This window comes from Dunckerocampus dactyliophorus, chromosome 7, assembly GCF_027744805.1.
Source record: "Dunckerocampus dactyliophorus isolate RoL2022-P2 chromosome 7, RoL_Ddac_1.1, whole genome shotgun sequence".
Classification (NCBI taxonomy): domain Eukaryota; kingdom Metazoa; phylum Chordata; class Actinopteri; order Syngnathiformes; family Syngnathidae; genus Dunckerocampus; species Dunckerocampus dactyliophorus.
In genome coordinates, this window is record NC_072825.1 from 10,088,946 (window position 1) to 10,112,821 (window position 23,876).

Genomic DNA, 23,876 nt, shown 5'->3' on the forward strand with positions numbered 1-23,876 from the left:
GGATGTACTGCAGCTGTTTTCCTGCTTGTTTAGTATATTGAGATTCACAATATAGCCAAGCTAATACAGTACACAACAGCAGAAGTTCACACATGACACATGTTTATGATCGGCCATCATTTCGACAGACAGACTGAACAGTGAGCCTCATTACACACTTACCCAGGCGAAAGAAAATGTAGTTGTCACCAACCGCGTATCATTTAGGTGAGATCTCAATAAGTTAGTTACTTCCAACGGTGTTTATGTTAATGATATACATTGCCTCAAATTACTTGACTTATCTAAGTGTTGATATTTTGATTTGAGAATCAATTTTAGAGGTTAAAAATGTTGGATCTGAGGTATCAATATTTCAGTATCAATCCGCACATCACGACTGCTTCAGTCCTTCAAACTTGAATAAAACTGCTCCTCGTTTGCTCATTTTCTGACCAAGTCTTCTGGTTCTTTAGGTTCTCCTTACAGAGATAAGATTACAATTGCCATCCTGCAGCTTCAGGAGGAAGGCAAGCTGCATATGATGAAGGAGAAGTGGTGGCGAGGAAATGGCTGCCCAGAAGAGGAAAGTAAGGAGGCCAGTGCCCTCGGGGTGCAGAATATTGGCGGAATATTCATTGTCTTAGCCGCTGGACTTGTTCTCTCAGTGTTCGTGGCAGTGGGAGAGTTCCTCTACAAGTCCAAACAGAATGCTGAACTTGAAAAGGTAGGACATTTGTTATTACGAGGAATGATAGCAGAATTTCTTACTACATGTGCCATGAAAGAATTTCATGGCAAAAAAGATAATAAATTGAATCCAAAATAATGCTAATAACACTGATTTGCAAAATTAACAACACATAGGCATATGCTACCTGAATTTCTCATTATAATATCAGTGCTCTCTCATATGCAGGAAGATAAGGGTTGGTTTCTTTGCGTTTATTCACTTAGGCCCAATGGCGACAACGAGATAAGAAACGTGAGGAATTCTGCTGTCACCATGGATCCAAGCTAGACTTTAACCATCATCTCAAATGACCTCAAGACACACTTACACTTTTTTTCTATTGCAATCCTACACCTCTCATATCTGATATCCGAACATTAAAAACGGTTATGTTTTTTTACGTTGGTAGTACACAGTCAGACTACAGGCACATGCATTGAATATTTCCTGCTGCATGACTCACATCCAAAGGCACACAGATTTCTTCACTCTTCACTTCCGCTGTCCATGCCACTCTGCAACTGCCATCCTGCATATACTCTGAACAACTCTCCCTCTTCAAACATCTTTTTTGTATTTTGGGTGCGATTGAAAACAGTTAATGTAAAAAAGGGGTGTGGGAAATAAGGTGTGTGTAACGTACAATTACAGCGGTCTGAAAAGTACATAAAATAGACAGCATTTACTTTTCTGTAAGGGTCAGTGAATACAAAACATGAGGTCATGACTGCCAAGAAAAGGAAGGACGCAGAATGTTGCGTTTTCCTGGAGATAAACACTTTTTTAAAAATATATGTAAAAAACAGTGTGCCTACTTTATATTGAGGTGCTGACAGTGTTGAAAAGAGACAATTTAGGGTGTCAACATGCTAAAGTGGCCAAGTTTTACTGCCCAAGAATGACCTTTTATTAGAATACTGAACTACACTGAATTAAAGCCAAAAGCTTAACATTTATAAAGGAGTTCCTTGTTGCCACCACATAGCGACATAGACCCAACATATTCATCACAACAACCAAATCTGGCAATCAGACAGAGACCAGATCCAGGAACCCCTTCTGGAGCAATCAGGGTGACAGTCAGCATACCAGGCAAAAGAAGACGATGCAGATCCGTGCCAAAGAACGGCCAGGACTCCAGGGCCAGAGGACTCACTGAGGCAGCTCTGAGTGATTGGCCAACAAAGTGTTGCAGGGTGGCCACGGGTCGGGACAGGTGCTAGGACAGACTCAGCAGGTGACTGACACACTCATTCACCCAGCCTGAACAGGTGCAGAAGGTGACTGCTGTGCCACCGGTCATCCAGTCAGAGCAGAAACATGGCTTTTAGGGGATGCAGAAATGGAATAGGGGCTCATGTTTGTTTCATCTTTGAGCTGCAGCAGAAACTGATGCGACCTTTGGCAGCTGTGGAGCCGGAGCAGGAACCAATGATATGTCCCTGGAGGTCACCTGAGTCACAGGGAGTTGAGTGCCATCACCCTGCCACCGTAGCGATGCTGAGCTTCATGGCTAATGGAAGATATGAACTGGAGAGAAGCTAAGATGTAAACCGGGGAAGGAGAGGACAGCGACAACCAGCACCGAGTCGACTCCTTTGGCCACCATGTGTTGATCGAGTGTAGCTGGCCAAAGAAAGTTGGAGGTTAAACAATGAGAGAAGGGGACACGAAGGAGAGGATGACAGATGAGAATATGATTGGATTTTGTAAGGCATGTCACGGTCAGTGATAAGGAGCGAACCTTCCAAAGCAAAATTCAGTCAGTCAGTGGCCACATCATCTAAACGGGGCAGCGCAGAAAAAACTGAACGAGAGCAGGTGGCAACAGAAGCAAACCAAATGCACATCATGCAGACCGTGACGGGCATCTACGATATGAAAAAGCCCAACAAACTTTAAGGCAGAAGCGATAGAATCATATTTTTAACATAAAACAATAACTATACATTTATATAAAATTATTGCTTCAAGTGTTTTCATAAAGTTAGTCCTTGGATGACTTCATAAAAACTGAAACATCCCCTGACCTTCGAAACGGTTCCTCCATCCTTACTTTAAACAGTAGCGAAAAAAAGACAAATACTTGCTATAAAAACATGATTTATTGTTAACTAATTTCATTATTTTTAGTTAGCTACAGAACAAAAATGTAATACACAGCCGTGCTGCATACACTGAAAATTAACTGAATGACAAAACTGGTAAAGCAGCTTAACCCTGTAATTGTGCGTGGCATGATATTGTGACATAGAACATTTGGATCAGATAAAACAACACAGCTTCTCACATATATTTTCGCAAATCAAAATTGTTAATCAGTTGTGATTAAGTATGTGAGATATGATTTTTGTCAAATAAGGAATTATTAAAAAATGTTATATTTTATATTTATATTAGGGATTAGGGATGATAATATTGGTGGGCCGATTTTATCGGCCCAATATTGGCATAAAATTGTGATATCGGTAGATATCGGTATCAGGTTTTTTGAAAAACGATTTTAATGTTCACATGCCCAGGATGACACCACCATTTGTTCATATACAGTGCAAGCCCAAGACTGGTGTCCCTGTCCGCTCTGACTGTGCTAAATCTGCTATCTGGGGCGCTAGCTGTTAGCCATGTCTCAGTGGAGAACAATAAGCTGCACTCCCTGAAGGTGTTAACTTTCTTTGCCAGCGCAGCCAGCTAATAAATCTTGTTCGGTAGTGAATTCACCTTTTCCATGATAATAGAAGGTACCAAAGGCTTGAATGTCCACTTCCTTGCTAGCCACTTGGCTTTCATCTTAGCTCCAAATATTACCTAAAAGATGATAATAGTAGGAGAAAAAAAAAGATCTATCTACAGAATGTTACAGTTGATTTTGGAATCGGAAAGAGTTGACAATATCGGCATATCGGCAAAAAAGCCAATATCGGACATCCCTAATTTTTTATATCTTCTGCATAAAAAAATAAATAAAATACGACAAAACCATTCATGGGATTGACTCGCTGTGGTGAACCCTGTACATGAGCAATTGTGCTAGATCTAACTGTGCTGGGGCCAGCTTTAGGGAAGTGTCATGAGTTGAGTGTCGAAAGTAGCGCCCACACGTTTCAGATTAACCAGACTCTAGGCGTCAAGCATTTTTCAGCAGTCAGACTTTCCAAGAGTGTGTGTACTTGTTGAACAGACGCAGTATAGCCAACAAATATAGAAAAAAGGAAGAAATAGAGTGTAAAAATATGATAGGAGCTAACCGTGTCTTTTGGTGCCATGTGGTGTGACATCAGACTATATCTCGGGAAAGTTTGTGAACATTGATTTACGAACTCCAGCTTGTGGAAGTGTAAGCAGGATGGCCAAAAATTTGCACTTTTCTTAGTTGAGAGTTTTTTGGAATGCAGTAAAAATCTGGCAGCAAATCAGTCTATATATTTTTTTTACGTGTATTAAGCAATGCTGAGTATATTAGAAGCTTACTAAAAGAAATTATGGGTCATATGCCATTCAATATTTTGTAGCTTTATTATGAATAGAAATTATGACAGAGTTTATCACCATGACATAAAACGATTACGTATATCCTCGCCCATTGGCAACATCGCTACTGCTTTCAAATATAGCTCTAACTATTTAAGTTTATATAATACATGTTTATTTAACACAGATTGACCTAATTACAATGTAATCTTTCAAAAATTTGCCCAGACACCATTATCATTCGGCATGTGTATTCAGTATTGTCAGCATGTAATGCTTAAGTCAAATTACTGAATAACATGCTTTGAACCACAATTACAAATTAAAAATCAAATATCGCACCAGACATGCTTCAAGGTTTCCTCAAGTGATAAAATGTAATCCGGACAACTCATTACCGTCACATGTGCATGTATAACTGCCACTATACAGTCGTCCCATGTTTATCGCGGTTAATTGGTTCAGTCAGTCTGTCAGTCTGGGTTCTCAGTTTGGGCATCTCTGTGTGGAGTTTGCATGTTTTCCCCGTGTGTGCATGGGTTTCCTCCGGGTTCTCTGGCTTACTCCCACATTCCAAAAACATGCATGTTAGGTTAATTGGAGACTCTAAATTGTCCATCGGTATGAGTATGAGTGTGGTGCCCTACGATTCCAGGGTGTACCCTGCCTCTCGCCCAAAGTCAGCTGGGATAGGCGCCAGCATATTCCTGCAACGCTAGTGAGGACAAGTGGCATAGAAAATGAATGAATGAATGAATGAATGAATGAACTTAAGAAAGTGTTTCAAATGGAGTGGAGAAGAAGGACAAACTTTTTTTTTACTCTATAATGTCAGACAAGCCATGGCTGACCACATGCAGTGTTAAAGGGTCACTGACATGATTGATCAACTTTGCCTAAATATGTTCTATTTTGTCTGTAATTATGTTCTACATTGTTTTCCCGTTTTTTGAACGGGAATGTTAAATTCGTAAAAATTAAGTTTTTATGAACTGAACACCTTAGAAAATGTCCGTTTCCCAAGTGACATTGGCAAAGGCAACGCTAACACCTAGTAAACAAACCCTTCAAGACGCAACTCGTCAACTTTGTTTGGTATATTTTTCATCAAAATAGTAGTCATGCCAAAACGTTGGGTTGCTGCTGGCTGTTCACAGTACGTCCATGTACAAAAATGTCATTTTCACAAATTTACTGTTCACTTTCAAAAAGCGAACAACGTTGAACATAATTACAGACAATATAGAACATATTTATGCAAAGTTGATAAATCATGTTAGTGACCCTTTAAGGTAATGCATTATATATTTATAATAATATATATTGTACAGGTATATGTCTCATTAATGGAACATTACTGATGCCTAGTGACCAGAATAACACTTATGACTTGTCTTTTAGGCCACTAGGCCATAGTCAACCGTGAAGCAGTGATCATTTATTAATTCATTAATTTTTTAAAAAATGTGATAGGGTGAGGGAGCGATGTTCGAACCGTGATTGTAGCGAGGGACGACTGTAGAGGCATTGTTCACACATGAATGTTACACATGAATGCATGCGGCGGTTCACTGAAATGTGTTTGGATATCGCAGATATAAATTAAACTGGGTTTGAGTTGGCGTTTTTACAATTTCTAGTTTTGCCAAGAACACCAAATTATGTCACCTCGTGATATTATTTCCAGATAATGTTCCTATTTGAAAGAAGAGCACTATTAAGCTGTGCATGTGGCCTTTCACTCTGTATTTGGTAGAATGCAACGCTATTTAAAACTGACACGTTTCACGCTTCAGAAAGTCTGACTTTGAAAGCAGCAATGGATGTTAATCAAATAATGTGTCCTGAATGTAACTCACTTAACTATGCCAAGTGACTGCGTTTTCACTGTAGTTTTTCCACAGCATGCTGCGTCCTGTAAATGCTGTGTTAAGTGTCCCAGTGTTTTCCACATGCTTGATGGCACACAACCTGCTATTTGCATTTTATAATTACTTCTGTTCCGTAACACTAGACAGAGGCAAAAATAGCATCTACTCATTTCAGTGATGGGGACGAGCCTTTGCACACTCTTATAGAATAGATAAACCCTTAGCGAGCGCCTGTGCATATTCCCATTCATCCTGGTCATTGTATTCTCGAGGCATTGAATCGGTCGCAACTGGACTGTTCAGGTTGTCTTAGCAGTCTTTAACCAGCACAACATTCCCGTACACCTCAAACCTGGTAACACTTTGAGGCTAATACACCCCAAAGACCATTTTATATACAGAAAACCAATCTGGTATATGCTGTCCAGTGCAGTGAGGAATATATTGGAGAAACCAAGCGGCCACAGAGCAGGCGCATGTCACAACACAGATGCGCTAACTCTACAGATCAAGACTCAACTGTCTACCTGCACCTCAAAGAGAAACAACACTCTTTTGAGGACAAAAATGTACATACTCTGGACAGAGAAGACAGATGGTAAGAAAGAGGAGTGAGGGAAGCCACCTATGTCAAGGTTGAGAAAGCATCTCTGAACAAAGGGGGAGTTCTACGACACCACCTCTCCCCCACATACATTGCTGTCCTGTCATCTCTTCCTAAAAGATTCAATAATTTAGCCTCTAACAAGTAACATACACGGCACAGGCACCTTTGACGTCACATCCATCTATGACCATTGTTACAATGGAATGGAATACCGATGAGGATGATTCCACCCATTCAAGCCAGAACCGCCACTGGGCCACACCGTCATTGAATGTAAACACGGAAAACATGATGCTAAATGATGTGTTCGTTTAAACACATGGGGAACAGCAACAAGTCTGAAATGGCCACATTTCCCTCCACTTCCACGTTTCAACATTACACTTGCTGTCCAGTCAAAAATCCCTGCATGTTACATAACAGTAATACACACATAAATTAATGAATTGACGTTAGCACAACAAAGCTAACTTTAGCCTGAAGTTAGTACTAAGTTTGCCCCAGGACTTACACGGAAAGCTTTAGGCTTGCTATGAAATTTATCACAAGCCAATTGTCGAGCAACATTGTATGTTTATGATATGTCCTATCATAACTTGGTGTAACTCACCTTCGAAAGAATATCAGTGTGATGAGCCTTCGGCTGCTGCTTCAGAAAGCAGCCATGTTTACCGCCGTCTGTGCACAGTGCATGAAGTTTTTCTTTGGGATGGATTATATTTAAAGGGCATCCACAAATCAGTGCGTTGTTTCCCACCAAAAGTGCGCTACATGCTAAGCTAGGATGCATTGTTACGTTTTTGTTTTTAGATTACATACATCGTCCAGTCTCGTCAATGAAAACTCACTCACGACTTGTCACGTTTTAGTCATCAAAGAGCCATGTCATGAAAAAAGCTTTGCCAGTGAAATTATTTTGTTATCGCCATCGTTGACGAAAACACCACTGGTGTACTATCCGTTGTCGTCAGAGCTTTCGTAGTTGAGTGCAGTGCTGTGTTGTAGTTTCCTGTGAAATTTCCATAACATACTAATTTCTCACAAGCCTACAGCTTTTGAAAAGTGAAGGGGAGCAAGTGAAGTATGCCACGCTGGTGAAGTACACAACCAGTATTGATGCTGAAAAGCATTTTCAATACCGGGGGTCAAATACAGCAAAAGGCACAATGAGAAAAAGCTGAAACATTGAAACCAACAAATAATATAAAAAAAAAATTATATATATATATATATATATATATATATATATATATATATATATATATATATAGATAGATAGATAGATCTTGTGTAGGTTGACGGCCAAGACCAGGGATCTTGGTCTCAAAAAGGTTGGTGACTACTGCTCTAGGGACTCTATTCCACATATACGTTCCACCTGAGTATGTTTCGGCCTTAAAGCTTTCCTGTAGTATCTAGTCATGAGCATTAACTTGTGAAGCCTGCTGGGATGAGAGGCAACCTAAACAGTCCAGCCGCTGTCAATTCAATGCCCTGACAATAAACCCTTGTTTTTCCAGGCAAAGCAGTCATGTTAATAATAATAATAATAATGTGTGTTTTTCGAATTACTGCCGTAAACAGAAACTTTGTCAAATGTTAAATGTGTAAAATATGAATAAACTTTTATACCTAGACTCACTCTATACCTCACTAGATTTTAATTTTAATTTACACACAAATACTTGACAGCTCTAATAGTCATGAAAGTTGGAGATCCCTTCAACCTGGACACTGAATTTATTCTGTTCTAAGTTAAGCAGTACAGATTCCTAACTAAATTAAGATATTTCTTTGTATTGTATTATTCTGTTAATTATTTTATCTTTAACATTATTGAACAATTTATTTCCCATGTATTGCTATTACGCCAAAACATGCATCAAATTAAATTCAGGTTTGTGTCAAATAGTACAAAAAAAGACAACCTGCCCTAAAGTTTAGTTTTTAAAAATGACCCATTTGCCACGGGCCCTTGGAATCATCAAATGTCGGCCCTGGCCAATAGCACTGATCATAAATAAATTGAAAAATCTACAGTTAATCCATGTAATCGGTATCGGCGGCATAAAACACTGATCAGAGCATCCCTAGTTTTAGCTTTTAAATGTTTTTTGTAAGTGGTCTTGTGGACAGTCAGCCAATACACACTGTCCACTGTGATATCTTTGTTTTGTGTATGTACCGCATACAGGATATCAAATATTTATCATGAAAAAATGTTATCATTTTACAATGCATAAATATAATTCAAGTACAAATACATTGTGCGAATCCAGTGCTATCCCAATACAAGACGTCAAGCAATGTATTAGTTAATTACTAATGTATAAACACCTCCTTTCTTCATTTAATATGCATTTTTATTTTATATTAATAAACGTATATTTATATTATCCATCTATTTTCTATGCAAATTGTCCTTATTTATAATATCTAAGTCCAAATGAAAAAGACAAGAAATGAAGAGATGGGAGTATTCAACAAACACATTCAGTGTCTAAGTCAAAGGCTATTGTTGGTGAATTTTTACTAATGTAGCTATAAATAAATATTTTTTTTAAGTATTTAGAGATTGATTTTCCATCTAAATCATACCAACTTTCAATGGAGCATCATCTCCATGCTCATCTGTCAGATATCCATGATTACCATGATTATCCCCTTCCTCCTTCTCCTCATCCCACGTCCTGCTCCTCTTTTTCCTGTCCCTTTCTCCCTCCCTTAGCTCCTCCTCTGCTTCCTCCTCCCCCTCCTCCTCTTCCCGCTCCTCCTCCTCTTGCTGCTTTTTCCACTCTTCTTGCCTGTTGCTGAGGCTGCTGCAGATTAACCTGGCTCTCGGGGCGCAGGGACCACCAGTTGGCTGTGTGTGAGGAACCCATCTCATCTCCCCCAGCACACACACATACACACTGCACACTCGCATGCATGTTCTCATACAATGAAATAATGTAATCCCCTCAATGGTGATGTTCGCATCATACAAGATCTTGAAAGATCCTTTTCCTGTTAAGAAAATCAGTGTTGGCACTGAAAGAGGATATTCTTCATTGAAAAGAATCATTGTAGTTAAAATGTGGAAACAAGACATCTGTAGCCATTGAGATAGATGTCCTCACAACCCATTAAATACTCACTAGTAGCACTTTGTATCATGCCATTACCCTGCTGGAACCCCTTAAGCATCACATGGGTGAATGGAAATGATAGAATATGATGGCATTTATGTCAAGAAGAAAAGAAACAGCCAAAGGCTGCTGCTCATCTTGCATTTGTTTCCGAATTTGGCATTTCGGTGTTGTCTATAATTTGCACATTTATAAAGCAGCATTAGTTTGATGTGTTGTGTTCTCAGCACTGATTTATTGTTATAGGAAATGCCCCGTAACCTGAAACAGCAGCATAACCTCATTTACACAGCAGTATGTGACTGTAGCCTGAGTTGGATAGGAGGATACTAGATTAGTTGAGATATCTCTGTGCATTCAAAATGTCATCAATGAAATGCACCTGTGTTTGTTGTCTACATACGCATGCCCATACCATCACCCTACCACCACCACGGGCCGCTCGATCCGCAACGCAGGTGCGTTTTATTGATGACATTTTTGATGACCGTGACAAGATCCTGAGGCCGCTTGTTGTGCCATTCATCCATTCATCACCTCATGGTAATGCACGGAATGCACGGAAGTATCTGTACACAATTCCTGGAATCCAACATCATCCCAATTCTTGCATGGCTAGCATACTCACCGGACATGTCACCCACTGAGCATGTTTGGGATGCTGTGGATCAGTGTATACAGTATTGAGGGAATGGTGGTCACACCAGATACTGACTGCCTTCAGACCACCCCACAAATACACGTGCACATTTTGGAGTGGCCTTTTATTGTGGCCAGCGTAAGGCATGCCTGTGCAATAATCATGCCATCTAATCAGCATCTGGATATGCTGCATCTGTGAGATGGATGTATTATAAATGCTCACTAATACATATTTAGAGAGATTGGTAAATGAGAGATAGGCCTTTTGTGTACATAGAAAAGGTTTTCCATCTTTGAGTTCAGCTCATGAAAAAAGGGAGCAAAAACACAAGTATTGTGTTTATTTTTAAGTCAATATCTATATCGCCTTTATGTTTTTGGAGGCTAAAATACAAATACAGTAAACTCTTGCCACTTTGCTCTTTGAATTTTGCGGCTTCACTCGATCACGGTTTTTCAATAATAAAATTAATCAATTGTGCTGTTTTTGTGGTTGACTATGGCCTATTAGTAAAACATAAGCATATTTAAGCAAATGTTATTTAGTTTTTGCCTAAATAAACAATTTTCAAGCATAAAAATGGCTCAATGAACTAAAATACAAACATAAGGCATTTAGAAGATTCATTCAAAGACGCTGTGATGATATGTAGTATTCTACACTGGTCACCAGGTGTCCGTAATGTTGCTGTAATGTTCGTCGGAACAACAGGCTTTTATTGCAGGTTTCAATTATCTCACAACAGTCGCAATAATCCCGAAATAAAAACTCCTACTCTTGCGGCCATAACCCATGCCAAGCTGAAACTCAAATCTGAACACCTGACGTCACTTCCTGGCCGCCCCCACTCGGCTCCTCTATCACCGGAACACATTTACAGCAACACACACGAACATGAGTCTTATTTATCCCTTAAATGGCTTATTTTCTCTTATGTCTACTTTACTACACTTTGCAAGTGTAAAGGTGACTCTAGGTCTGTAATAATAAAAAACACATTAAGAAGGTCATAAACAGGTTTTCTATGCTCTAACTACGCAAATATTTGATTTTTAAGAAGGACTCCTATTTTGTGGAAATTCACTTATCATGGTCTGGAACTAATTAACCCGCAATAAACAAGGGATTACAGTATTTGAAAACAGCACTTATCATACCCGTGCTGTGTTCAGTCTGGATATTCACAAACACTTGTGTTGTCATGTCATGTTGTATGCCACTGCACCGCCAATTGTCCGTGTGTGTGAATGGTTTTCTGTCTGTTATTGGCAAACCGTCCAAGATGTACCCCCTTCACCCAAAGTCAGCTGGGATAAACTCTTGGGTCCCACTGAAATTGAACACGATCACGGGTATAAAAATTTATATAGATTTGTTTTTGGCAAAATGAATGTAAGAGAAGTGAATTACCATTTTTCACTCAAAAGTGCGCTAAGCACAACCTCATCAGCTAAACCCTATATTCATTTTTGAAGCATCTATTATTTCAACTGTCCAAGAGCCCTGTGTGTATGACCTTAAATTGTCAAATTAATCTATCACATTTTGGCAGTTAATCTATTTAAATTGGATTCTGATATTGAAGAACATGACTAGAAAACCTGACAAGATTTGGTTATTATGTCTGCAATATTTCACCGTTTAGTTGGTCAGCATGAAACACCACAAAATTCCTTAATATTTCTGTAAAACAAACACAGTAATTACTTTTTCTACCACAGTGGTAGTGGTACACCCAAAGTCCATGTAATAGAAAAGTAAGATTGATCCAGTAATGACCAACTAGCAAATGGCTACATGATAAATTGTTATATTAGCTTTTATTCACTCGCCATGTTGTCTCTTGGCTGGCTATATTCACCTTTTGCCTTTCAATTTTCAATTTCTGCATCATATTACAACACAGTCATTCTCCAAAGTGCACACAAGCCTTCCTCAGGGCTGTGGCACAGCTGCTGGTTGTTGAGCATCATAAAAACTCTGTAATCCAATGACCCTAAGCTGCCGCTATCAATCCAACATGCCACCAGCAGGCAGATTTGATGGCAATATGTCCCCTGAGCCTGAGCGAAATGGGCCCAGTGCAGCACAAAGCCTGAGGCTACACTATATGACTTTTACTGATAAAACACTGCAGCAGCATTTAATTTTACAGAAAGTGATGTCAGGCAAAATAAAAAGCCGTGACTGTCTTCAGTATGATCCAAGTGATTAACTGGCTTATTTGTGCATATTTGTACTCATTTTAAAATTTGGTTTACTGCAGTTTGTCATCACAAACAAGTAATCTATTAACATTCATCACACTTACTTGTGTTCAACTTCACTTCTTCTCTTTTGATAGCAGTGTTTATTAGTCTCACGAGGGACAAACCGCTTTGTTTTCACTCAGTACCTTATAAAAAGTGCTCTAAACCATCAACCTCTTCCACATTTTCTGTTACAGCCATAAATCAAAATTGCTTTAAATAGCTTTTCTCTGAAAATTCTACACATAATGACAACGCAAAATGTTTTGTTTTTTTTCAAATACAAATGTAATAGAAATAAAACACCGTGTGTAAGTACCGTAAATTCCGGCGAGTATCCTAATATAAGCCGCACTCATCAAATTTAAAGAGAAAATAAAAATTACATATATACACCGCTCTTGTCTATAAGCTGCAGGTGTCCGAGTTGTAACATGGGATATTTACACAGAAAGATACACTATAAACCTTGCAATCCTACACTCAGTGTTCCCAGCGTTACTCGTTAGCTCCGATGAGTGAGACGTAAGATGCTTTTTTTTCCAAGAAGTCCAACCAGAAGCTGTAGTAATTCTACACTTGATCAACCTTACTTAAGATTTGTCAGATCAAAACACGATCACTGCATAAGACTTTAAAACAAAGTATTACCGTCCCCTTTACTACTCCAATTCACTGCTTCCTGTATCTGCACTCTATTTAGACACAAATTAGGCGCATCATTGTTTAAGCCACAGGGTTCAAAGCGTGTGAAAAAAGTAGCAGCTTAAAGTCCGAAACAGGATGCACATGTAGTCAAAGTATGTGAATACCATAAGTTCCTATGGACTATCCTTGTGATGTTTCTACACCTTGACTGAGTTTGTGTAATCTCCAGTAGGTTCATTTTTCTGTCTTATTGAATATACGTTTAGTTTCTTATATCTAGACAAGTATAGTATACGGAATAGCACAGGATGGTATATTTTTAGGTATATTAGATGGTGTTTTGCAGTCTTCCTCAGAAGTGCCTCCTGCCACTCGATGGTCTCTTAAAAAGAGAGACCCAGGTGTGAGAGAATAAATGCTCGCTCATCCTGACTGAAATAAGGAAACGGCCCGAGGATACCGTCAAACGACTCCTTCCTATGCTGTCTGCTACTGTCTGCTGTCTGCTGAATTTTTTGTTAAATTTAGGGGTTCTGTAAATTCTTGGAGTGATGTTTGCGGTGGGTATTACATGTTCATATCGATCTCATGCAAATAAACACAACCAATGGATTAAGGAGGCGAATGAAATAACACCATCAATCAGAATGAGGGTGTATTTATGCTCTCACACCTGGGACTCTCTCCTCCAGAGACCATAGAGCGGGTGGCTCTGTCAGGTCTATCAGATTGGCTATTTCTCGGAAGTACAGCTGATAAGCGACACGTCAAAGTGGTAACATGTCTTGGTAAAACACCATCTATTATATTTGAAAAACTTGTCTGACTATAAGAAAGTAAATGTATGACTTTGTATATGATCCATGAATAAAAACAAATAAAACTAATGTGCATAAGTATCCACACCCTTAATAAAGACTGAAACTCGATCCTTTGTGGAAGCCGCCATGGGAGCAATTATAGCCTCAGTCTTGACGATGATACTACATGCTTGGGTGACCTAATTTGGGCAGTTTCTCCTATTCTTCTTTGCAGATCTTCTCAATCACTGTCAGATTGGATGGGGATTGTCAGTGACAGGTTTGTCCCCAAGCCGATCTCCCTCATTTTGGGCTGGGGTCAGCTTCCTGGTTTCAAACAGCCCTTGCACCATGTAAAAATGACGGAGACCATTGTGCTGTTTGGGACCTTCAATACGACAGAAATGCTTTGTACCCTTCCACAGATGATCTCCACAAGCAATGCATTTGATTTCATGGCTTGTTTTCTGCACAGACATGCACCGTCAACTGTGGGGCATTATTTGTGTGCCTTGCCAGATGGTGTCCAACCATTAGAACGTACCCCAAATATACTCTAGTCATGGTGTAGAAACACTACAAGGACGGCAGTGGAAACAGGACACACTTAAGAATTTAGATTTTTATAGCAAAGGACAGGAATACTTTTGCCTTTAAAAACAACTGTTTCGCTTTGTCATTGCTGTAAACTGTGTGTATAATTTTAAAAGTAGTTTGTACAGGGTTTTGACTGGCCATATTGCAAAGCAAAGCAATGCTTTCCTATGTTTATTTTTATCCGTCCATTAGTTTGAGAACGTTAACCACACTACAGGTGGGTGGAGGGTTTTATGACCAAGTGTTTTCCAACTGGGCCGCTACTGTGCACACCCGGGGCTCAGACCAGGGTCCACCAAATGAGAGTCAAGAGCACTAGGCATCATGTCAAAAGCCCGAGCTGTCGACTATGTTCAGCACGACTCTTGAGGCATCAAGAAATGAGGTTTATCAACATACATTCGCACAGCTGCATCAGCTGGCCCAGCTGGCATCCGTTACACGAGCAAAAGGCCTTCCAAAAATGTGAGGTCAATTGAGGCCTACTGGTGGAGACCACAAAGGCAGGTAAACCATGTAACCTCAGCACTAGTTAACTGAGCAGTCAGACAGCAGCTTAGGAAGAGGTATATACAGTAGTTAGAGAATATGCCAACAACAGCCAGCACTACTGTGTTACTCTCAAATTCAGAAGTTCAGTTCATTGTGGGATCAGGGTTGGGACCAGGGTGTACTGGACTGCCTTATGGCAGGAAAGTCAAGAGGCATGAGCCCACTTTAGAAGCCAAATAACTTGTACAAAGAATTGTACAAAGAAAAAGGCCCACTCGGCTTGTGTGACTCATGATTGCCATTGTCCTAGTTTGTTTCTGGACACAAACGTTGTGAGAAAACAGCACATCTTCACATCACCTCTGGGTCCAAAACAATGAGACCTTGAAGAAGGTAAGAGTAATTTACAAAACACCCAAATCTCTGCAGTGCTTTTCAAGGAGTGGGCTGGGGTCATTGTCAAACAGCGTTTACCTTAGATGCGTCAATCTCTAGTTTCCTTACAAGACCACAAATCCTAGATTAGTAGAAATCGTTTGAAAATATGGTGTTTTCTAATTTACACTTGACACACAGCTCATTTTCCAACAGTCTTTGCAGAACATGGTAAATGGGCTTTCACTTGTATATCGTTTCTCTACCGTGAAGGTACTCAAAGTGCTTTGACACAGTTACCTCATTCACCTACTGATGATACAGCAACTGGGGGTTCAGTATCTTGCCAAAGGATACTTCGAGATGGTCACAGGGCGGGACTGAGGATTAAACCACGACCATCATGGTTGGGAGACGATTACTCTACCACCTGAGTCATGCCACCACTTGTTGTGAGAAGAATTATTCAAAATATCTGTCATGTGCGTTGAAGTGTGTTGCTGTCTTCCCGATAAAACTAGACCAAGTGAAAAAGGAGGGTCCATACAAATTATCAAAGGAAATTACAGTAGAGGCAAGGGATATTGGTTCTAAAAAGTTACATTACTGCATTTGATACAAATTCATAGGTTAAAATGCTCATGACACCAAAACACGTTAATCTTGTTATTTCCACCGTGAAAAATAACACTGAAAGGCTTATTTCCTGTCTTAGATGTTGGTGAAATATTTACAATTAAAAAAGAAAAAAATCTGCAGTTCTTCCGTGTGTGGAAGAGGTGTAGGAGGTGTTCTGGATGAATTGCTGTTATATATTTTATTATACTCTTCGTGTTGAAGGCTTTTGCTGGAAATCGAGGAGACGGAGTAAGCTTGTTCACGTTTCCTAAAGACACCATTCGCCTCCTCAGGTCGGCAAACTTCGTGGGACACATGTTACTGCCCTGCAGATAGAAGTAAAAAGTCAAAAATCCACAAGACATTAAATCGTGGAAAATCGTGCCAAGGTGGGAGTAAGTCAATTCACATTTCTCTTGCTAATATGCCCCATAGTCGCCAAACTAGTGCTGACGGCTAATTCAGTGATAATTTGTGTTGTGGCTATCACTGCCAGTAAAACATGTCATACGCCTCATCAATGAATGTTATTTTATTGTTGTGAATATGTCACTTTCTTCAAATGCGTTGATGGTTGTGCTTGTTTGCCTCTGTTGCCGGTGTCACCAGTAAGTGTTGTAAACCTGAATTGCTTGCAGTCACTCGTCTTTCTGGCCTATCTTGCAGTCGATCTTTCAGTTTCAGCAAGTAAATACATATTCTTTTATTACATCTATTCCTCAAATCTAGAGTAATACTATGGGGTTTCATTTCAGGGCTAACTGGTCTTTCATTTTGCAGTGTCTGTCATTTACTGACAGTCAAAAAAACCTACTTGTGGCCATTTTTTTTCTGTGTCATATCATAGACAACACAATATCACTGACTGTTATTATTGTGTTATTGTTGTGAATATGTCACTTTCTTGGCTTTGGTGTGAGTTCAGGGTTGAATGTGTTTGAATCTGGTTCCTGAAATGTAGTCTGTCAGTGACATCACAGCCAAGATGCTGTCAGTTCAGAGAACTAACTGGGTGTGTGTCAAAATTGTGTCATTCACCACTTCATTTCATTCCTATCTCATAGACGCTTATCTGTCTATGACAGCGGTATGACAAAAATGTTTTATTAAGTGAGTACTTTTGTTTTGTTATTGTCTTTTTCGAACTTTTTTGGTGTCATGAGCACTTTAATTTGACTCAAGTCAGAAGTTGACCATTAAGCGTATTTGTTTGAAAATGTCTGAGGTTGGCTGGTTAGCTTAGGTTCAATTAAGTCATTCAAGACAGCCACTTCAAAAAACAGACCCTCTCACTGATATACTACATTTAAATTGAGAACAAATATATTTACGAGCATTTTTAAACATGCTACATGAGAATGCAAATGAGTGATACCGCCAACGGCAGCAACAGTACCACCTGGTCAGTTGTGATTAAATGTTGTTTTGTGGTCCAAATTCTAATCAGTCATTGAGCACCCTAAAAATAATAAAAAAGAAAAACATGTTTGGATATAAATGAGTGGCATTATTCGCAGACAGCCACAACAGAACTGTTGTAAAGTCCAACAGTTATTAGCTGCATTGTGAGTAGAGTAAATTCCCAGTAAACCTCAATAAATTAATTCCACAGTATTAGACCTGACACTACATCACAGTCACTCCGCCCCCATCAGATTTGTAATCAAACAAATAATAAGGGAAATATCACACAATCCCGAAGAAACTTTTTTTTCCCCCCTCATCACAAGACTACGCTCCATGCGGACACTTTTGTGGTGTCACTTAGTACTTGCAGATGTCACTTTAGCTTATGGGATGAGAAAGAAGACTGTGAGTAGCAGCTGTTTAATTGAGCATGCAGCAACATGGGATTCAAGTCCAATGAGATACAATGTGCATTAATAAGTGATGACGTTCCACGAGCCTGTTAAACACACTCTGCTCAAAGAGAGTGTGTTTAGCCGCTTTTGTCTTGGACTTTCTGTGTCATTCCTGGTTGAAATAAGCACTGCTCACTTAGAAGTCTGTACCATACTCGAGAACACAAGGCATCAGAGTTAGAAATGAGTAGACTGAGTGTTTTGCCATAACTCATGATAGAGTTATGGAAACATTGCGGAACAGCATAATGGATTTACATTTTTAACATGAGCCAGTGATAAATGAAACGCGATACCAGCACATGGTAGCCTGTTAAGTTCCTTTGATATATACAAAGTTAACTGTGTTGTGTTACGATTGGAATATGGGACCACCCTCTGTTCATCTCTTCATTCATTCTTATGAACGTCAAAAAGGGATTTAAATGTGTTCAAATTAAGGAGGCCGATCTACGCTGATTTACTTGAAATATGAAACCGAACTTATCTACCTCCGCAAAAGTTTGAAAGTCAGCCATTGTCCACTTTTGCTCTGCCAGACTGACAGCTAGCGATTGAGCTAAGGCAAAAGCTAAAGCTAGTCGGAGCAAAGAGCCAGGCAGCAGCCCGCTGTTAGAGCTTATGAGCAGTGAAGAGAGCAAAGCTACTAAGACTAAAATTATGGAGGTCAAAGCATAGGGCGACCAGCCATTTTTGGTCACTGTGGACTTTATTTTTGGTAAGAGGCTCAAATCAGGTTTGCAGTGTAACTTGTTAGTCAAGTTCTGTTTGTTTTGAAAATGTGAAAAAAGACAAAAAGGAACTGAAATAATTCATTAGTGTGAACAGCAATTTACACAAATTTGTCATTTCTATTTAAGAGAAGTCCCTCATGTGCAGTTAAAACAACAGGTTTATACTGTTTCACTGGTATTGGTCAATGTTTTTCAACAAAATCAAATCGAAAAATTGAAGGTGTATGCTGTCAGTTATATTTACAAAATTGGTATCGGCCAAACTCGGAATCTCGGACGATTCGATCCAGTATCCGTATGAGGTTCCGATACCAGTGTAATTCAAGGATCGGAATTGTAAGATACCTGCAGAGATACAGTATATGATTCCATTAGCCATGTCTGTGCTTTAATGTCTGTCTAAATGCAGTGCAGCACACTGTACCTGTACACTGCACTGCACTGCTAAAGTATGTAAAGTTACTAATACTCGCATCGATGGTGGCGAATAAAGTACATTTTTCACAGGTGACATTATCACTGGTGGAGGACGATCAAGGAATAGCCAAGTTAAGACAGAGAAGCCACTGAGCTAGCTTGAATGTAAAGTCGCGAAAACAGAACAATGAGTGCTTAGTACATATTAACAGAGGTCTAGTTGGAACTGTGTTACGGTGAAGAGTAACCAGCTATGAGCAGGAAAGTAGCAAGTAGATTAATACAAGTCTAGAGAGACAAAAACACACATACAAAGACGAACTACATTGTGAACGGACACGTCCCAGCTCCAGAAATGACGTATTATTTTACTGCATACGTCAGCCGCCAATGGAGGAGACTTTGTAATCTGTAACCTGTTTTGAAATGCTTCTATTATAATTTATATACCAAAGAATTATCTCACAGTATAGGATGTTAATACAAGAGGCTGCACTATGCAGTGGAACCTTGGTTAGTGTCTGCCCCGGTTACCATATATTGAGGTTAGCGTTGAATATTTACACCAAATTTTGGCCTCTGTTTGCATGCATTTTCCGGTTCGCATACAATATGGTACTTGTCTTGTGTTGTTAATACACTGCATGAATCCAACTGTGTTCTTAATGTATTTTGATCACACAACGTTGTCAGCTTCTAACAAAATGGCAACCGCAACCTGAAGTCAGCTACGTCGCCCGTCGATGTTGTTATCAGCAAAAACAAAACATGTTTTTACACGCATAAATCAAATCTAAATGCATATAAATGACAAATATTTAAGGTTACTTTTACCTTGACTGAAGACATGACTGCTCCCAAAGACATGATGTGGCAGCGAGACACCACACGGACACCTTCCTGTTCTGTCATGAGAATTCCATAGAGTTTCACACCTTCTTCATCAAAATGCTGCCACTTTCTTTGACTCCATTTTGGGTTATTAAATCACTTACACTGTATACAGAACACATGAAGAACATAAAACACAGTAATGACTAAATACAAGAATTAAAAGGAAGGAACAACTCCTTACTTTTATCTCTGTGGTTGTCTGGCAAACCTTTCGACTTTTTAAAAATATTCTCCTAGGCTAGTCGAAGGATAGCCCCCCCTTGTAACAGTTCAGGGATTACAAGACCCCTCCAGTAGGGATGAGCCTGATACTCGTTTCAGACGAGTATCCGTTACGGATAATGCATTTTTGCAGAGTACGAGCATGAAACCAGTATAGCTCGTCATTATCCATAATTGTGATGAAGGAAAATCCTCATTGGGTAACTACTTATGTATTCACTCTTCACGCTCTGTGATTGGCCAGTCACACACAGCGACCGCCCCTCCCTAGTCAGACTCACTACAGCCAGAGGGAGGAGCCATGCCTTGTTTCGCTACGTATGCGGTGCATTTGACAAGACGTAGTTGGAAACAGCTCATGTCGTGTTGGTCACTGCCTCCACTCTGGATGGGTTTTTTTTAGGTTTTCCTCAGCTCAGCTCGTATCTAAAGCTACTTGATAAACTTGTTTCATGACGTACGCGGTGCATTTGACAAGACAGTTGATCACTGCCGCTCAGTATATTTGGGCATGTCTCCTCTCTGAGCTTTTTATGATGGTCATTTTCACTTCCATAGTGATGGCTTACCTTTTCTGGGGCGCACTGCTGCTCGGAGGACATAATGAAGTCTAAAAAGTTCATAAGCGGTGTTTTTCTACCTCAGCGTGGTTGCACAGGCACGCGATGTAGTCTTCCACTCAGCACAAGGCACACACTGCATTCTTGCACTGTGAGTGCCTTGTGAGTGTGAGTATTTGTCCGCCGGCACATGCTGTAACTAATTCTCGAGCATGCGTTTATAGACTAAAATTCATTTCTAGGACAAAAATTTAATTTTTTTATTTAATTCATGTATAGGAGTGCGTTCGTAACCCACGAAAAGTAACACGCCAAGGTCACATTGTGCCACATTGTTCCCTCTGCATTAGTATGAAGGACAGGGAGTACTTTCAATGTTCCTGCAGACCTGCCAACATGTACAAATTTGTTGTACTAAACAGGCAATTTGACTCTTGAAGATGCTTGGATGCTTCACAGCGCTCCATTTTGTTGGATTTTCCTGGTTTAAGTTTCAAGTCCTGTCTGTACAGTACAGATAAATAAATAGATATCAGTTTCCCTGTAGTAGTTCAAATCGGGGGGGCTGAAAACATTTCTGTCTCCTGGGTGGTACATGACAGAAAAAAATGGAGAACCACTGGTATAGCAAGACATACAAAAACAATATTACCGTTAACCTCTACAAAATGTTCACTTCACCTTTCCAAAAGTTATTATAAATGACACAAAGTCACAAGAGCCACACTCACTACGATTACAAATTAAGCTGCAATAAAAAGGAATTCAATAAAAAGGGCAAGAGTGTCCACTTCACTTTACTTCCAAAAAGAAAAATGTGGAGAAATGCCCATGCCATCCATCCCAAACACACCCCCGGCTTGCATCAAACATACTTCTTTCTCAAAATGCATAGCATTCCACCATTTTATTTGGATTTTTTTTGCATTGAACAACAGCTGCTTAACAAGCAACAGAAGTGTTTGGTTGATAATGGAATCTGGACAGCAGCAAGTCTCTAATACTGTTGGTAATGTTATTTCCCCCCCCCCGTTTTCATCTTCAGAGGTCCTTTTGCAGTGCCATGGTGGACGAACTGAGGGTCTCACTGAAGTGCCAGCGCCGTCTCAAACACAAGCCTCAGCCCCCCGTCATGGTGAAAACGGAGGAGGTTATCAACATGCACACATTCAACGACCGCAGACTGCCAGGGAAAGAGACCATGGCATGAAATGGGAATCACTTTCTCACCCGCACCTTTGCAATGAGGAGGTGTGTAGAGACGCTTGGGGGAAACGTGGGGGGAATTGGTGAAAGGGAGGGGTGAGAATTTGAGTTATTTTTGACACAGTGCAGGAGGTGCTTGAGAGACAAAGTCATTCTTATTACTTAAAGATTACTTTGGATTCAAAAATATTTCCTGTGGAAATAACTTGAACCTAAGTGATGTTTCAGCAAGTTACCTCATTATTCGTATCACAATAACATAAACGACAGGCAGAGTTGTCAAAGTAAAAAAAATGCAGAATGACTTTTAGGTGGAATGGACCTGTCCTCTTCGGTGGATACTGCTTAAAAAACAGGGCCTGGTCAAGCATCTTGCTCACATTTTGCTGTGACTATCGATAAATTCTATGGGGGACTGGAAAGAAACGTGTAATTATTTATTTTCAAACAAGAATTGGGTGCGCAAAACAGGCTCAAGTCAAATTTAACACCCAGCCTCAAAGACTACGGCGAGCTGATTTCAAAATGTACAGGGAAGTGTTGCTTAGTCACATACTGTAATTGATCAAGAAAATAATATATTGTATATCATCCATCAGGCAATAAGTGATATCATTTATTTGTGTTTCAGAGTACTAACACGTTTCAAATGTAGTGTGTTGAGAGGATGCAGAGTTACTGTATAAACAAAGGATGCATGGTTTAGGGGCTGTATAGCAAGCTGTTGAGTTCCATGTACTGTATGAGCCTGTAGTCGCATATAGGGATCCATGAAACGCACACACCCTTAACTTTAAATTCGGAGGAATTTTTAGATGTGATTGGCACAGCTTTGTTTGAATTCACGCAATGACACAATGAATAAACTGTATTTATTCAAAGTATTTATTGATTTATTTATGGGATTTCTTATTTATACCTCTACGGACTGGGTAAATCGTACGGCCATGTCTGTATGCGAGTATTCAAAAGTCGATTTCCATTTGCTTCGTGCAATGTCTCCAATTTGTTTCGTACTCTTGTGGCTTTTTACATTTCTTTTACAGCAAACCTAACATTTATGTGCATATACAATTTCTAAGAAAAGTGTTTTGTACAAAGAGAATTAAACTTTTGTAATGGTTTTTACCAACATGACCAACACTCACCATCAAGAGTTTCATTCGTGGCAGTCGGCTGGTACTTCGGGCTGGTAGTCACAAGGCTTTCCCACACATACACAAGCAAGAGCTGCACAGTGACAACATCCTCACTCTGTTTTCCGACAGTGTGACAAGTATTTATGTTTTGGAGAAGAAAACTATTTTTATCATGTAAAAGAACAACATATAAAGACAGATATTTTTACTTCCCACGAGACTGCAAAAGATGCTTGATCATTCTACAATCTTGGTTCATGATGCTTAGGACTCGGTACTGGCCAACTGTGTGTAAATGGTTTTAAAAAGATGTATTAAAAATATATATGAATTTTGAATTTGTTGTGAAAACGAAATTTAGTGCACACAGTTCACCCTTTGAAGTTGATGCACAAGTTTAAAACAAATAAAGTATTCACATATTATACTCATCTTTTGCCTTGTTTTTGATTCTGTGTACATGGATTTAACATGGGAAGGATATATTGAAATGCTAATCATTCATGGATTTCTATGAACTAGAACAGTAGCTCCCTGAGAACACCCACGAAAATTGAGGCACCCTTAAAAATGTCTGTTTTTGACGCAAGGCTTGCTGCTCCGCCTCCAAACCCTCCCGCTGGCTTGACAC

At 39.6% G+C, this 23,876-nt stretch overlaps 1 protein-coding gene across 5 annotated transcripts in view; it reads left to right on the forward strand.

The window, feature by feature from the left end:
• grik2 (glutamate receptor, ionotropic, kainate 2) overlaps positions 1 to 23,647 on the forward strand; it is a 177,417-nt gene extending 153,770 nt beyond the window's left edge. Inside the window, exons 16-19 of one of the 5 annotated variants that reach the window (XM_054783108.1) lie at positions 456 to 569; positions 648 to 706; positions 937 to 964; positions 21,946 to 23,647. In XM_054783108.1, coding sequence (XP_054639083.1) covers positions 456 to 569; positions 648 to 706; positions 937 to 964; positions 21,946 to 22,193 — 449 coding nt within the window. In that variant the 3' untranslated portion in view covers positions 22,194 to 23,647. Of the gene's footprint in view, positions 1 to 455; positions 707 to 936; positions 965 to 21,945 lie in introns of all 5 variants that reach the window. The other 4 variants (XM_054783107.1, XM_054783110.1, XM_054783109.1 and 1 more) reach the window with 4 other exon arrangements.
• Positions 23,648 to 23,876: the final 229 nt, after the last annotated feature.